We start from the raw sequence: 13641 nt of genomic DNA, 5'->3' as shown, positions 1-13641 counted from the left end.
GACCAGAGAGCTAAACAGAAAACTTGGACATCAAACAGGAGGTTCAAGAGACACATGAAAAGGTAAAAAAAAAAGGGGGGGGGGGCGGTAAAAAGGAAAAAAATGCAATCCAGTAAGTTGAAACTGGCTATATCCCAGCATGGGGGGGCGGGGGGGAGACTCTCATAAATCCTGAGAAATGTAACTCTAACAGAGAGAATATACCTAGCCAGAAATGATGGACATCCATGACCTATCCATGAGACTGCTATCTAATGGGATGTAACTGGCTTTAACCCCACTTAGGAGAAAGACTCTAATAACCCTCAGGAATTTTGACTCTATTCAATAGAATATACTGAACTAGAAGGGACAGACACTCAGAATTTTCTATGACCTAGATAGAATGATCTAAAAAAATGCACTGCCTCCCTAAAAAGGGGGACAGGAAAGAGATGGGAGGAGGGAGGGGATTGAATGGGACAAATCTCATTACACTAAGAGGTACAAAAAACCTATGGTAATAGAGGGGAAGAAGGGAGCAGAGGAGAAACACCTGAATCTTCTTCTCATCAGACTTGGCTAAAAGTCAACCTACACATACTCAGTTAACTTATAAAACATCTAACCTTTCAAGTATTAAAAGGGGAAAAGGGGAGGGGGGAACGGAGAAAGGGAAGGGGATTGGGGGAAATAAGGGGAAATAACAAAAGGAAGGGAAGGGACCTCAACCTTCCACTATCAGATGTAGATAAATCAAATCATAAAACAAACAAGAAAGAAATTAGGGAGGTAAATAGATTGTTAGAAAAATTAGATATGGTAGACTTATGGAGGAAACTGAATGGGGATAGAAAGGAATATACCTTTTTCTCTGCAGTACATGGAACGTATACAAAAATTGACCATGTACTAGGACATAAAAACCTAATGATCAACTGCAGAAAGGCAGAAATAGTGAATACATCTTTCTCAGATCACAATGCAATAAAAGTCATATGCAATACTGGGACAAGGAGATATAGACCCAGAACAAATTGGAAACTGAATAACCTCATTTTAAAAAAATGAGTGGACCAAAAAACAAATTATAGAAAGAATTAACCATTTTATCCTAGATAATGATAATAATGAAACAACATACCAAAACCTATGGGATTCATTCAAAGCAACTCTCAGGGGATATATTATAGCTCTAAATGCTTATATGAATAAATTGGAGAAAGAGGAAATCAATGAACTAAACATGCAACTAAAAAAATTAGAGAAAGAACAAATCAAAAATCCCCAATCAAATACCAAATTAGAAATTCTAAAAATTAAAGGAGAAATTAATAAAATCTAAAGCAAAAAAACTATTGAATTAATAAATAACCAAAAGTTGGTATTATGAAAAACCAATAAAATTGATAAATCTCTGGTCAATTTGATTAAAAAAAAAGAAAGAAGAAAACCAAATTGCTAGTATTATAAATGAAAAAGATGAACTCACCACCAATGAGGAGGAAATTAAAGTAATAATTCGAAATTATCTTGCCCAACTCTATGCCAATAAATTTGATAATCTAAGTGAAATGGATGAATATTTACAAAAATATAAGTTGCTCAGGTTAAATGAAGAAGAGATTAAATACCTAAACAACCCTATCTCAGAAAAAGAAATTCAACAAGCCATTATTGAACTCCTTAAAAAAATCTCCAGGGCCAGCTGGATTCACAAGTGAATTCTACCAAACATTTAAGGAACAATTGGTTCCAATCCTATATAAACTCTTTGGAAAAATAGGGAAGGATGGAACTCTGCCTAACTCTTTCTATGAAACCAACATGGTACTGTTACCTAAACCAGGAAGAGTTAAAACAGAGAAAGAAAATTATAGACCTATTTCCCTGATGAATATAGATGCAAAAATCCTAAATAAAATCTTAGCAAAACGACTACAACAAGTCATCACTAGGATAATACATTATGATCAAGTAGGATTTATTCCAGGAATGCAGGCTTGTTTCAAGATTAGGAAAACTGTTAGTATACTCAATTATATCAACAGCAAACCTATCAGGAATCATATGATCATATCAATAGATGCTGAAAAGGCTTTTGACAAAATACAGCATCCATTCCTATTAAAAACACTAGAGAGTGTAGGAATAAATGGACTGTTCCTTAAAATAATTAGCAGTATCTATCTGAAACCATCAACAAGCATTATATTCAATGGGGAGAGGCTAGAGGCATTCCCAATTTTATTTATTTAAGGTAATGGGGTTAAGTGACTTGTCCAAGGCCACACAGCTAGGTAATTATTAAGTGTCTGAGGCTGGATTTGAACTCAGATCCTCCTGGCTCCAGAACTGGTGCTCTGACCACTGTACCATTTAGCTGCCTCTGTTTGGGATTTTCTTGACAAAGACACTCAGGTGGTTTTCCTTTTTCTTCTCCAACTTATTTTACAGATGAGGAAACTGAGACAAATAGGGTGAAGTGACTTGCCCACGTTCACACAGTTAGTAAGTATCCAAAGCCAGATTTGAACTTAAGAAGATAAATCTTCCTGACTCCTGACCTTAGATTTGATCCACTGTGCCATTTAGTTGTCTCCTAAACACTAGGATATTCATTTGTGTCCCATCTGGAGTTTTCTTAGCAAGGATACTGGATTGATTTGCCATTTCCTTCTCCAGCTCAATTGACAGATGAGGAAACCAAGGCAAATGGGATGAAATGACTTGTCCAGGGTCACCCAGCTAGTTTCTGAGATCAGATTTGAACTTAGGTCCTTTTTGACTCCAAGTCAGGGGCATTATTCACTGAGTCACCTAGCTGCCACCACCCTGCATCTAGTATGTATGTAATTAAAACTTACTGACTTGAATTTGAAAAATGGACAACTCTGAAATTCAGTTCTTTTGAGTCCAGATGTGCCTCTCTTGACCAGAAGTAGATGCATAGGACACTGGATAAAGCACTAAGCTGGGGTCAAAAAGCTTGAATCCAAACTTAATACATTGTGTGACCCTGGGCAAGTCATTTCCCATGGTTCATTTTTCTCATCTGAAAATGAGGGGGGAGCAATTTGGACTTGATGGTCACTAAGATTCCTTCCAAGGCTATTCTACTCTCCTACAATCCTCAATGAGCTTTGTCCTGGACCTCATCCCTCCAAGTTCCTGAGTCGTCTAATCTCCATGTACTTTTTGCTGGGTCAATGTTTGGATGGAGAGATGGGAAGCCTGTCACTTATCTCTGGTTTCTTGGTAACTTAACTTGCATGTTCTGCAATAAACATTGCTAATGGGCACCGGTTCTGCCAGCCCTGGAATGCAAGCATGCACCTAGGGCCCCTGAGGAATGCAAGCTCTGTTTCTCTGCTGCTCTGTCTCATTCTCCTGCAGGAACCCAAGTCTGATTAATAACCCAACTGCACTTAATTCTCCAAAGAATCATTAAACACAGTATCTGTTTCATTACACAGATCCAGGACAATTCACCTTGTGTAATCATATCACATAAAACTTTGCTTTGGATCTGCTCCAGGGAGATCATAAAACTAATGTCATGGAACAAAATTTTTACATGGGCCTTCAGCCTGGGCTGGGGAGATGCACAGCTGGAATTGGGGGGTGGGGGTGGCAAGAGGCAGAGTCAACAACTGGATGCATCAGCCCCCTGAAAAGCCCAGCACCACTGAATCCTCTGAAGTGGGTCCTTCTCCTTGCTGATGAAGCTCAGGGAGGGCTGAAATCTGAAAGAACTGAATGGAAGGGAGGGAGGGTTATAGAAGGAGGTGGCTTAGGAGTCAGGAGATGTGAGTTTAAAACTTAGCTTTGCTCCTTATGATTCGTGTGATCTTAGACAAGGCAGATACTTGTCAAGTACAAGACGGGTACCAGAAAGAGTATGTGCTTTAGGCTTGGATTCAAATTATACTTCTATTTGTATCATCTTGGATCAGTCTTTTTTCCCCCCCTTCTGGACCTCAGGTTCTTCATGTAAAAAACGAAAGAGGTTAGAACAGATACTTTTCAGGTCCCTTTGTAGTTCTAAATGTGTGATCCCTGTCTAGTCTCGGTTTCTTCATCTGTAAAATGAGGGAGATTGGAAACTAAATCTATGATCCCTCTCTAGCCCAGGGTAGCCCTGGCAGAGGGGTTGACTCAATGTAGCCTAGGAGGAAGCCTGAACCTAATTTGATTCAGAGAAGTCTAGAGCTTTTCTTCTGGCACAAGGTATTCCCAAATCACACAACTAATAAATATCTGAGACTGAATTTGAACTCAGATCCTCCTGACTTCAGGACCAGTGTCCTACCCACTGAGGTGTCTAGCTGCCCATTTATGATCTCTTTGACCTTGGGCAAATCACCTTAACCCTGGTTACATCCCATACAGGGCCATCTTCAGTCATTGTGATTCATATCTGGCCAGTGGATTCAGATGGCTCCAAAGAGGAAACTGAGGCACAACATTCTGTCATTTAAACCTAATTCACCTTTGAGAATGAAGGACAAACACCACCTCCTTTAGGGTTCCCCAGAGATGTTAGTTTAGCAGCAAACTCTAACTCCAAAAGCTTAGAGTAGAAAAACCAAAAGGTACTAGAACAATCCTAGGGTTTGTTCAACCCCAAGTTCATCTGGTCTTGGGGCATCATCTGGTCCTTCCATATTCTATGTCTCAGCATCCTTCTAGCTCAAATCTGCCATGTTTTATGCCTGAACATTCTAAGGTAAGCATGGGTTTGAATGGTTAGCCCTGCTAGTCAAAAAACATTATGATCTATAGGCCCTTTCAGTCCCAATATTTTAATGTTCTAAGTCCCCTTCAAGTGCTGATATTCCTTGTTCTAATATTCCCTTAGTTCTGACATTTCCTGTTCTAAGGTCCCTCCCAGATGACATTTCCTGTTCTAAGGTCTCTTCACCTCTGATAGTCTTTTCCTTTTTTTTATTTCCTGCTAGGAAATCAGGGTTAAGTGACTTGTTTAGGGTCACACAGCTAGTGGCTATCAAGTATCTGAGGCTGTATTTGAACTCAGGTTCCTCCTGACTTCAGGGCCAGTGCTCTATCCACTGCAATATCCTGACATTTTCTTTTCTAGAATTTCTTTCTCCTTTAACATTTTTATTATTTTAAAGTCCTCTCTGGTGCTAGCTATATATGTTCTAGGCTCTCTGGGAGTACTTCCTAGGGTCTCATTCTTAGGTTCTTGTTCCAGCTTCAATCACTAAAATTCAAAAATCTCCCACCCCCCTCCAGTTCAGAAGAAGATGTGAAGTCATTACCACCTTCCTTCTCTTCATGCTCCCCTTCCCTGCTGGGGTAAGAATCAGGAGGGAGCTGTTTGGGGTTATAGGACTCAGCAGACATTCCCTTTAAAGACATGTGGAATGGAGGGGAGCAGCTGTTCAATGAAGCTAGAGATTTTTAACTCTTTCCAATGGCATCCATTTCGTGGGAGCAATCTGTAAATTGCTATAATTAACAACATTCCACAATATGCTTTTGAGCAGCACCGAAGAGAAAGTGGTGATTCTGGAGCAGCTGGGAGTCAGTGGGGGAGGGCTGGAAGAGACCCCATCACCCACAGGGGAGTTGGGAATCTGTATCTCAGATGATGAGGTTTGACTTGGGGGAGGGGGAGAAAAATCTGATAGGGAAATTTTTGAAGGAAGCTATTAAAAATGAGATTGTTTTAAAAAGATAGTATACAAGCAAAAAATTATAAAGAGTTTTTCTTAGAAAGAGCATCCTAGGGGCGGCTAGGTGGCACAGTGGATAGAGCACCGGCCCTGGAGTCAAGAGTACCTGAGTTCAAATCCAGCCTCAGACACTTAATAATGACCTAGCTGTGTGGCCTTGGGCAAGCTACTTAAACCCCAATGCCCTGCAAAAACTAAAAAGGAGGAACATCCTACCCTGCTCCCTACTCCTGTGCACACTTTATGGATGCTGCAAAGACTATACACTACCCCCAGAGGTCCTGCCCCCTGATGTCCAATCTCCTGAGCTTATTTGAGACAACTGTGGTGGATGGTCTGATCCTGGCCAGGCTGGGGCAGCACTCGTTGTCCTTACCTTTGCCTTTCCAGTGGGCCTGTGAAGCAAAACCAATATGGCCCCCATACTTGCGGTTGAACTCCGCCATGAGCGCCTTGTAGGGGTTTCGGATGAGTAGGATGGCTGCATCGAAGGCTTCGATCTCCTTCTGGCCACTCTCATGGGTCTTGATGCAAATAGTCCTCCCGCTCCTCCAGTGGTCTCTCTCACCTCTAAACCCTGCTCCTCAGAAGACAAAGAGATTCATTAATAGCAGGACAAAGGAAGAGGTCTCCTTTAATTCATCCTTATCTCCTCATGAAGAGAGGGAGATTCATTGTTTTTCCCTGAATAATAAACAGTTTAGAACTTCTCATCCCCATTATCCCATCCTCCTCTGAAAGGAGTGACTCTTCAGTTCAATACTCTTCAATGGCTCCCTATCCCTAGGACAAAATGCAAATTCCTATATTTGGCATTTAAAGTTCAATTTAGTTCCAGCCTCCTTTGCCAGCCTTCTCATATTATTCTCCTGTATGCCCTCTCCATTTCAGCCATTTTGATCTACTTGGTGTGCCCTCAAAAATATTCTGTCCCCCATTTCCCATCACCATTCCTTTACCCCTGCCATTCCTGTGCCTGAAATGCCTTCCTTGCTTACTTCTAACTCTTAGAATACTACCTCCTACATGAAGGCTTCCCAGATCTTTTCAGTTGCTAGTCCTTGCCTCCCCTCTCATGGTCAGCACTCTTGGCTGCCCTGGAGGGCTCCTTCTCTCCTCCCCTTTACCCATTACTCCTTTAGGCTGTAGCTCATAAGCTACTTTCTAGACTAGGAAACCAGATCCCCTTGGTTGTTGAGTTTCTTTCTTGTCTTCTCAAATTCTTATCTATATAATGAACTATTTGCATGTTGTTTTCTCCAGTAGAATGTCCCCAAGGCCAGGAATAGTTTTGATTTTGTCTTGGTATTGCCAAGACCTGAACAGTGCCATTCATACAGGAGAGCTTTTTTGAAACCTTTAAGATGGATTGGATTGAACTGGAGCCATGAATCAATCTAATATTTATAAACAAATACATATGAATGTCTTATAAACAACAATTTTAAAATATATTTACAAATAAAGCAAATGTTAATAGAATTCCTACTATGTGTCAGATGGATAGTAGAGGATAGAAGGACCCAGCATGTTAAAACTATTATGTATCAGATGATAGTAGAGGATAGAAGGGCCTAGCATGTTAATAAAACTCCTACTATGTGTCAGATAGATAGATAGATAGAAGGGCCTAGCATGTTATAGTACATGGGGTCAAAAAGAGTTGGACACACCTGGTGAACAGCTGTTCTTCTGGGCATCCAGAAGACAAGGACAAAAGTGATATAGAATCTGCCCTCAAGGGACTTATGTAATACTTATTTTCTTTTGTTTTTGAGAGGGGAGGCACTGATTAGCACCCGGAAAGATCTGGGAAGTCTTCATGTGGGAGGTAGGGCTGGAGAAACTAGGAATTCTAAGAGGTGGAGGTGAGCAAGGAAGGAAGGCCTTCCAGGCATAGGAATGGTGATGGGAAATGGAAAATCCTGTGTGAGGTGGGTAGTGCCAGTGTGGCTTTGAATCTTATTGCTGAGGTTTCATGGCCTGTGCAAGGTCATACCATTGGTGAGGACAGAACAAAGACCAGGTGTGAGGTACTTCCATTCTGCCACAGGTAGGCTCAAGGTTCATGAACTAGTGCATCTTGGCCCCAAGTGGCAGGCCTTGCCTTTAACATACCAGCATCACTAAGGGCCCCAGACTGAGTCACAACCTGGGCTCTAGGGAGTTAGGAAATGGTCTGGCTTAATATGCCCAGTCTGTGGCCCTTTCCTGTGTACAACCAAAGATCGGTCTTCACTTGTGAAGACACAAAGGAGAGATGCCACTTCTGCCTGGTGGCATCTTTGGTAGATATTATCACCAAGCACCAAGGAGGCACTTAGGCATGGTAGGAAGGGTCCAAGTCTGAATTCTGATCTTAGCTCTAACATGAACTATTGTGCGACTTGGGGTCACTTTATCTCTGGACCTCAGTTTCCTAAACTGCAAATTGAGTACATTAGTCTAGATAACTGCTTATGGCTGATACTTTCTGCTCTAAGGCCCCTCCCAGCCCTGCCATCCTCAGATTCTGCGTCACACACACATACAGCTCCATGAATGAACATGTCCTCCCTGTGCTCTGTGTGCCCCAAGATCTATTGCCTGTCCTCGGGGGTTACATGGTCTGGCAGGCAGGAAGGGAGACAAATGGCCCTCCCTGCCCATTTCTCTTCTGGCCCTGCTGGGGCCTGGATTAGCATCGTCATCACTACACCCCCTGGGATGGACGGGTTAGCAAGAAACTGGAGAACAGGGCAGAATCTGGGGCCTCCCACAGACTGGGCCCAGATAAAATCAGATGCTGGGGAGCTAATTCTCTCTCATCAACCCTGGGGCTCTGCTTGGCTTCCTTCCTGCATAAAGGGAAAGACATATAACGTGTTGTATTTCTGATTATTACCAAGTCTGAGGAGGAAGGGGAGGGGACAGCTTTTGTTTAGACAGCAGGATAGGGCAGAAGAGTCCAGGGGTCTGGAGGTCAGAGGAGGAGTCCTGATGCTGTCATGTCACAGCTGGGTGACCTTGGGCAAGTCATTTATAGGTATTAGAACCAGGAACACTTAAGACACCAGGCTAAACAAACAGGACAAAACTCTTCTCTTATATATCCAATCCAATGGCTATTTATTTATTTATTTGCTTGTTTGTTTATTTATTTATTTATTCATAGGTTTTTGCAAGGTAATGGGGTTAAGTGGCTTGCCCAAGGCCGGATTTGAACCCAGGTACTCCTGACTCCAAGGCTGGTGCTTTATCCATTACACCACCTAGCTTCCCCCCCAATGGATATTTATTAAGCACCTACTACAGCAAGGGAGCACCATTGTTCACAGAATGCCCCATGCCTAGAATCAGGAAGACTCATATTCCTGAGTTCAAATCCAGCCTCAGACACTTACTAGCTGTGTGACCTTGGGTGAGTCACTTCACCCTGTCTGCCTCAGTTTCCTTATCTGTAAAATGGTCCAGCATCTTTGCCAAGAAAACTCTAAATAGGGGCACAAAGAGTATGACTGAAAGGACTGAGCAACAACAATACGACCAGAGAAGATTCTATTTGAATAGAATCCTCACTACAATGTATCTGAGGAATCTGAGAGGGGACAATCTCATCTTCCTTTGTTGGAAGAGTCTTAGTGATGGGGAGCTCATTACTTCTCAAGGTTCTCCTTGATAGTAGCTTTTTCCCTCTTTGTGACTCCCCCCATTGCTGCTGGGGATAAGAAGTCTTGGTCCACCACAAGGTAGCACTGGACATGCTTGAAGACACAGCTCTCCTATCTTCCCTCGGTTTTTTCCTTCTCCAATACTTCAACCCAAACTCATATACCATGTGCTTGAGACTCTTCCCCATCTTGGCCATCCATCCCTCACTATTTTATCATTGTCCTTAAATTATGACTCCTGGACAGGATCCAATATTCCAGATGCCTTATGGGACTAGGTGTCCCATGCAACTGTCCTGGCCATGGAGCTGGGCTCTGAGAAGCAGAAGGCCTTGGATCCCCAGATTTTCTGCTTCTTTGCCTCAAGCCCCAATATGGTTTGGAATGCTGGCTGCAGCAGCAAGCCTGGCTTTGACATCCATTGTGTCCTGGCCACTGCTGTCCCTCCAAGAGTAGGGGAGGCAGACAAATAATGTTTGTTCCTAGCACAATATTAATGTAATAAATTACTCTTTTGTATCAGAGTGAAAGAAAACCAGCTCTCAGGCTTTTTCAGATCAAGGCAGGGGGAGTTCTGTTATTCACCCAGTAACCAGCAAGGGCTCCCTCCTATCTCTTATTGGGGGGGGTCTGCCTAGGAGGCATCTTGTTCTGCTGAGACTTGAGAATGGGAAAGGGGTGGGGAAATAGAAAAAAATGAAAGAGGGGAAGAAAGAACAGTGAAAGGAAGAGAGGAGAGAAGGAGACAAGAAGGATGAAGAAAGAGTAAGGAGATGGGAAAAAATGAGAAAAGAAAAGATCAGGGAAGGGAAGGTGGAGAGAGCAGAAAAGAGGAAAGATGAAGATTGGACTGGAGAGAGCCAATGGAGAATGATGCAGAGAGAATAGCATCCCTCCCCTCTTTCTCCTCTCCTCTTTCTTTCTCTTTCTTCTTCTCCTTTCCCCCTTTCTTTCCTCTCACCTCTTTTTTTCCTTCTTCCTTCTCCCCTCCCTCCCTCTCTCTCTCTCTCTCTCTCTCTCTCTCTCTCTCTCTCTCTCTCTCTCTCTCTCTCTCTCTCTCTCTCCTGTGAGAAGGGAGGGGGAAGATGATAAGAGAATATGCCCCCTAATTCACCTCCATTAAGGGGATATATATGGTGCATGGACCACAAAAAAAAATTGAAAGACCTGCTTCTACTCTTTGCCGTTCCATTAACTTTCTGTGTAACTCTTGGCCAAGTAATTTTTCCATTCTTGACCCTGGTTTATTCATCTTTACAATGAAAGGGTAGAAGTAGGTTATTTCAAAACAGAGTTAATGAGAATCCTTCCTGCATAAGCCGATGCCAACCCCAGCAAGTGGTTCTAGCCATCTTCCTACTGTGACATCTCCTCCCCTCACCCAAGCTCCGAGGCTTTCCACCTCTGGCTGAGTAATAATCAAACCCACACACGACCATTCCCTGAAAGACCATGGCTGCCATTGCTCATAGGGCTTCATTTCCCCGTCCTGTAACTAACTTCTCAGGCCAAAACACCTCTCTCTGGACACCCCCCTCCCCCATAGGAACCGCTTTCCTCTATTTTGCTCTGAACTCCCAGCATGCAGAGACTAGCTCAATTTTCTTTGAATCTCCATTGCTTAGCAGAGTACCAAACACATAGATTAATAGATTTTTTTGGTTCATTAAATTCATTCATTGATTCAAAAGTTCCTTTCAGGTCTAGCATTCTATGATTCTATTCCATATTTGAGTTGTAGAAAGTAGAATGAGGAGGAATGAGCATTTATATTGCATCATATAGACATATATGTATGCATATTTACATGTGCATACATTCAATATATTTTATATATCAGACACTGTGCTCAGTACTTTATAAATATTATCTCATTTGATCCTTGCAGAAAATGGACCAAGGCATAGGGTTGATGGAAGTATGAGGACTCTCCCTCATTTCCTGATTCCAGAATGAAAAAGGACAAGAAATATGGTGGTGGTGGGGCTAGGTGTCCCCAGAGTCTTCAAGATAAGAGGGAGATAGGTGGTGGCCTGAGCTTCCTGAGCACCATCCATCTTTAGACCTCCACGTCCCATGATGGGCCCACCCCGGACAAATATAAGCTATCTGAGGTCTAGCCCTGCCTGAATCAAGCTAGCTTCCCACAAGGTTTTTAATCTACACTTAGCTTGTCTGATCCAAGGCTCAGAAACAGACTTGGGAGGGATTCATTCCCCCCATTCTATAGATGAGAAAACTAACAGGCAAATAACTTGTTCAAGGTTACATAGGTAGCAAGAAACAAAGGTAGAAATTGGACCCAAGCATTTTATGGGGCAAAGGGAATGGATTTGTGCTGTTGGGTCCTAGAAAAGCAGGAGAAATAGATGAAGAAAAGGGAGGGGGCAACTCTTGGCTCTCCCATAAGGAGATGCTCTAACAATTAGTGACTCTCCTATAGAGAGTAATGAGTTATCTGACACCAGAAGCGACTAGATGGAAAGCCGAATGTAAGAATGTCATAGAGAGGATTCTTATAGAGCATTAACTTAGCTCCAGAGTCTGTGGATCTGGGTTTGAATCCACCTCAGATCCTACTTGGAATGCCCTGCCTCCCCCACCTGCCTCCTAATTTCCCTCAAGACTCAGCTCAAATCCCACCTTCTCCAGAAGGCCTGTTCCAGTTCTTCCAGCTGCTCTGACACTACCTCCCATCTACTGCAGAAATATCCTGAACAGATTGCAGACCTCAATCAGATGGCTTCATCTTTCAGGGAAGGGGGAGGGGAAAGTGGAATTTGAAATTCACAACTTTAAAAAAGCAACAATCAATGTCATTGCTTTTACATGTAATTGGGGGATAATGGATATAATTAAAAATAAAACAACAAAACCAAAAAAGCCCTCAAAAATAAAATGAAGCAAAAAAGTTTAAGCAGCAAAAAAAAAAGAGCGAAATTTGCTGGTTTTGTTCATTAAAAAAGTCTTGTATCTACTGAATCATTCTCATGCTCATCTCCCTGATTAGAATGGAACCTCCTTGAGGGTACATGTAGGGTTTTGCTTTTGTTTGAATCCCCTCTTCATTTTTAAGTGACCCCAGACTATTCTCTAAGTCACAGACTAATTGTCCATCTGCTTCAAGCTACAACTGAAAGACCCTCAAAGATCATTTCATTCTATCCTCCAGTGGAGGGAGTTTCCATACCAATAATCCTATAAATCAGTAAATTTTTTAAGTGGTCCATTTTAATCCAATTCCCCTTCTAGAATTATCTGTTTTGGTTTGGAAGGGACTTCAGAAGTCATCCAGTCCAACACCCTTGTTTTGTAAATGAGGAAAGCAAGGCACAGGAGTTGAATGATCAAACAGATCTTGGCTCCCATTACTCCATGAGCAGAAGGGAGATTAGCAGATACAGAATCTGGCAACAAGGCAATGTTGTGCTCTTGGGTATGACAATCCTTAATAGCTACACCCAGAGGGCAGCTAGGTGGCCCAGTGGATAGAGCACCAGTCCTGGAGTCAGGAGGAACTAAATTCCAGTTTGGTCTCAGACCAAATACTTACTTAGCTGTGTGACCTTAGGCAACTCACTTAATCCCACTGCCTAGAGCCACACAATCAAGGTGTGCTGCAGTGCTAGGCAGTTTATTCTCCCTAATTAACAGATGAGAAAATCCAAAGAAAGTCCAAAGTGAGGGGTTATGTCTGAAGTCTCACAGCTCATAAATGGAGGAGTGTTATCAATCCTGGCCCTCTGTCCACTAAAGGCTGCCTGCCTCTGTGCTGAGAAAATACAATAATAAATGGAAAATCATTTGTAACTCTAAGGTATATGGAAATGTGAAAATCATTATTACTTTTAGATGCTAAGCCCTCTGAGGGTGGAGCTGGTGCCTCTTTCTTGTCCCCAGTGGACTTTGCAAATTAGTCAAGAGTTTGATCCATGATGTCTCTTGTGGCGGGGTTCTCATTTGAAATTCCATGCCTTTCCAAACATATCTCAAAGCCTTCCTTGAGTTTAACCTCACCTTCACCAACATGGCTTCCTTCTTGCAGAATGCCCCAAATCCTTTTCATCTTTTGTCCTCCTTCTCCACTACCCCAAACCTACTGAAAGGCTCTTCTAAATAGCCAATCTCACCTTTATTGTAGAGGGAGCCATCAAAGTAGTAGCTACCCGTGTAGAAACCAGTGGCGAGCTCAATGAGGTGGCGGGCCCATGTGTTGCCTGCACCCGGGAAACTGGCCAGGGCAATGAGTTCTTTGGATTGCCCTGGGAGGAACCGCCTATCCATGCAGCGATTATCTGCAAAGAGAACAC

At 42.6% G+C, this 13641-nt stretch overlaps 1 protein-coding gene across 4 annotated transcripts in view; it reads right to left on the bottom strand.

Annotated features, from left to right (window-relative positions):
* Positions 1-2165: 2165 nt before the first annotated feature.
* WSCD2 (WSC domain containing 2) overlaps positions 2166-13641 on the bottom strand; it is a 136518-nt gene continuing 125042 nt past the window's right edge. For all 4 annotated transcript variants that reach the window (XM_074206059.1, XM_074206057.1, XM_074206060.1 and 1 more), the window contains 2 exons: positions 13462-13626; positions 2166-6258 (listed from right to left, as the gene is read on the bottom strand). In XM_074206059.1, coding sequence (XP_074062160.1) covers positions 5948-6258; positions 13462-13626 — 476 coding nt within the window. In that variant the 3' untranslated portion in view covers positions 2166-5947. The remainder of the gene's footprint in view (positions 6259-13461; positions 13627-13641) is intronic.

The sequence above is a fragment of the Macrotis lagotis genome, chromosome X (genome assembly GCF_037893015.1).
Source record: "Macrotis lagotis isolate mMagLag1 chromosome X, bilby.v1.9.chrom.fasta, whole genome shotgun sequence".
NCBI lineage: Eukaryota > Metazoa > Chordata > Mammalia > Peramelemorphia > Peramelidae > Macrotis > Macrotis lagotis.
This window is presented reverse-complemented; position numbering and strand designations above follow the sequence as displayed.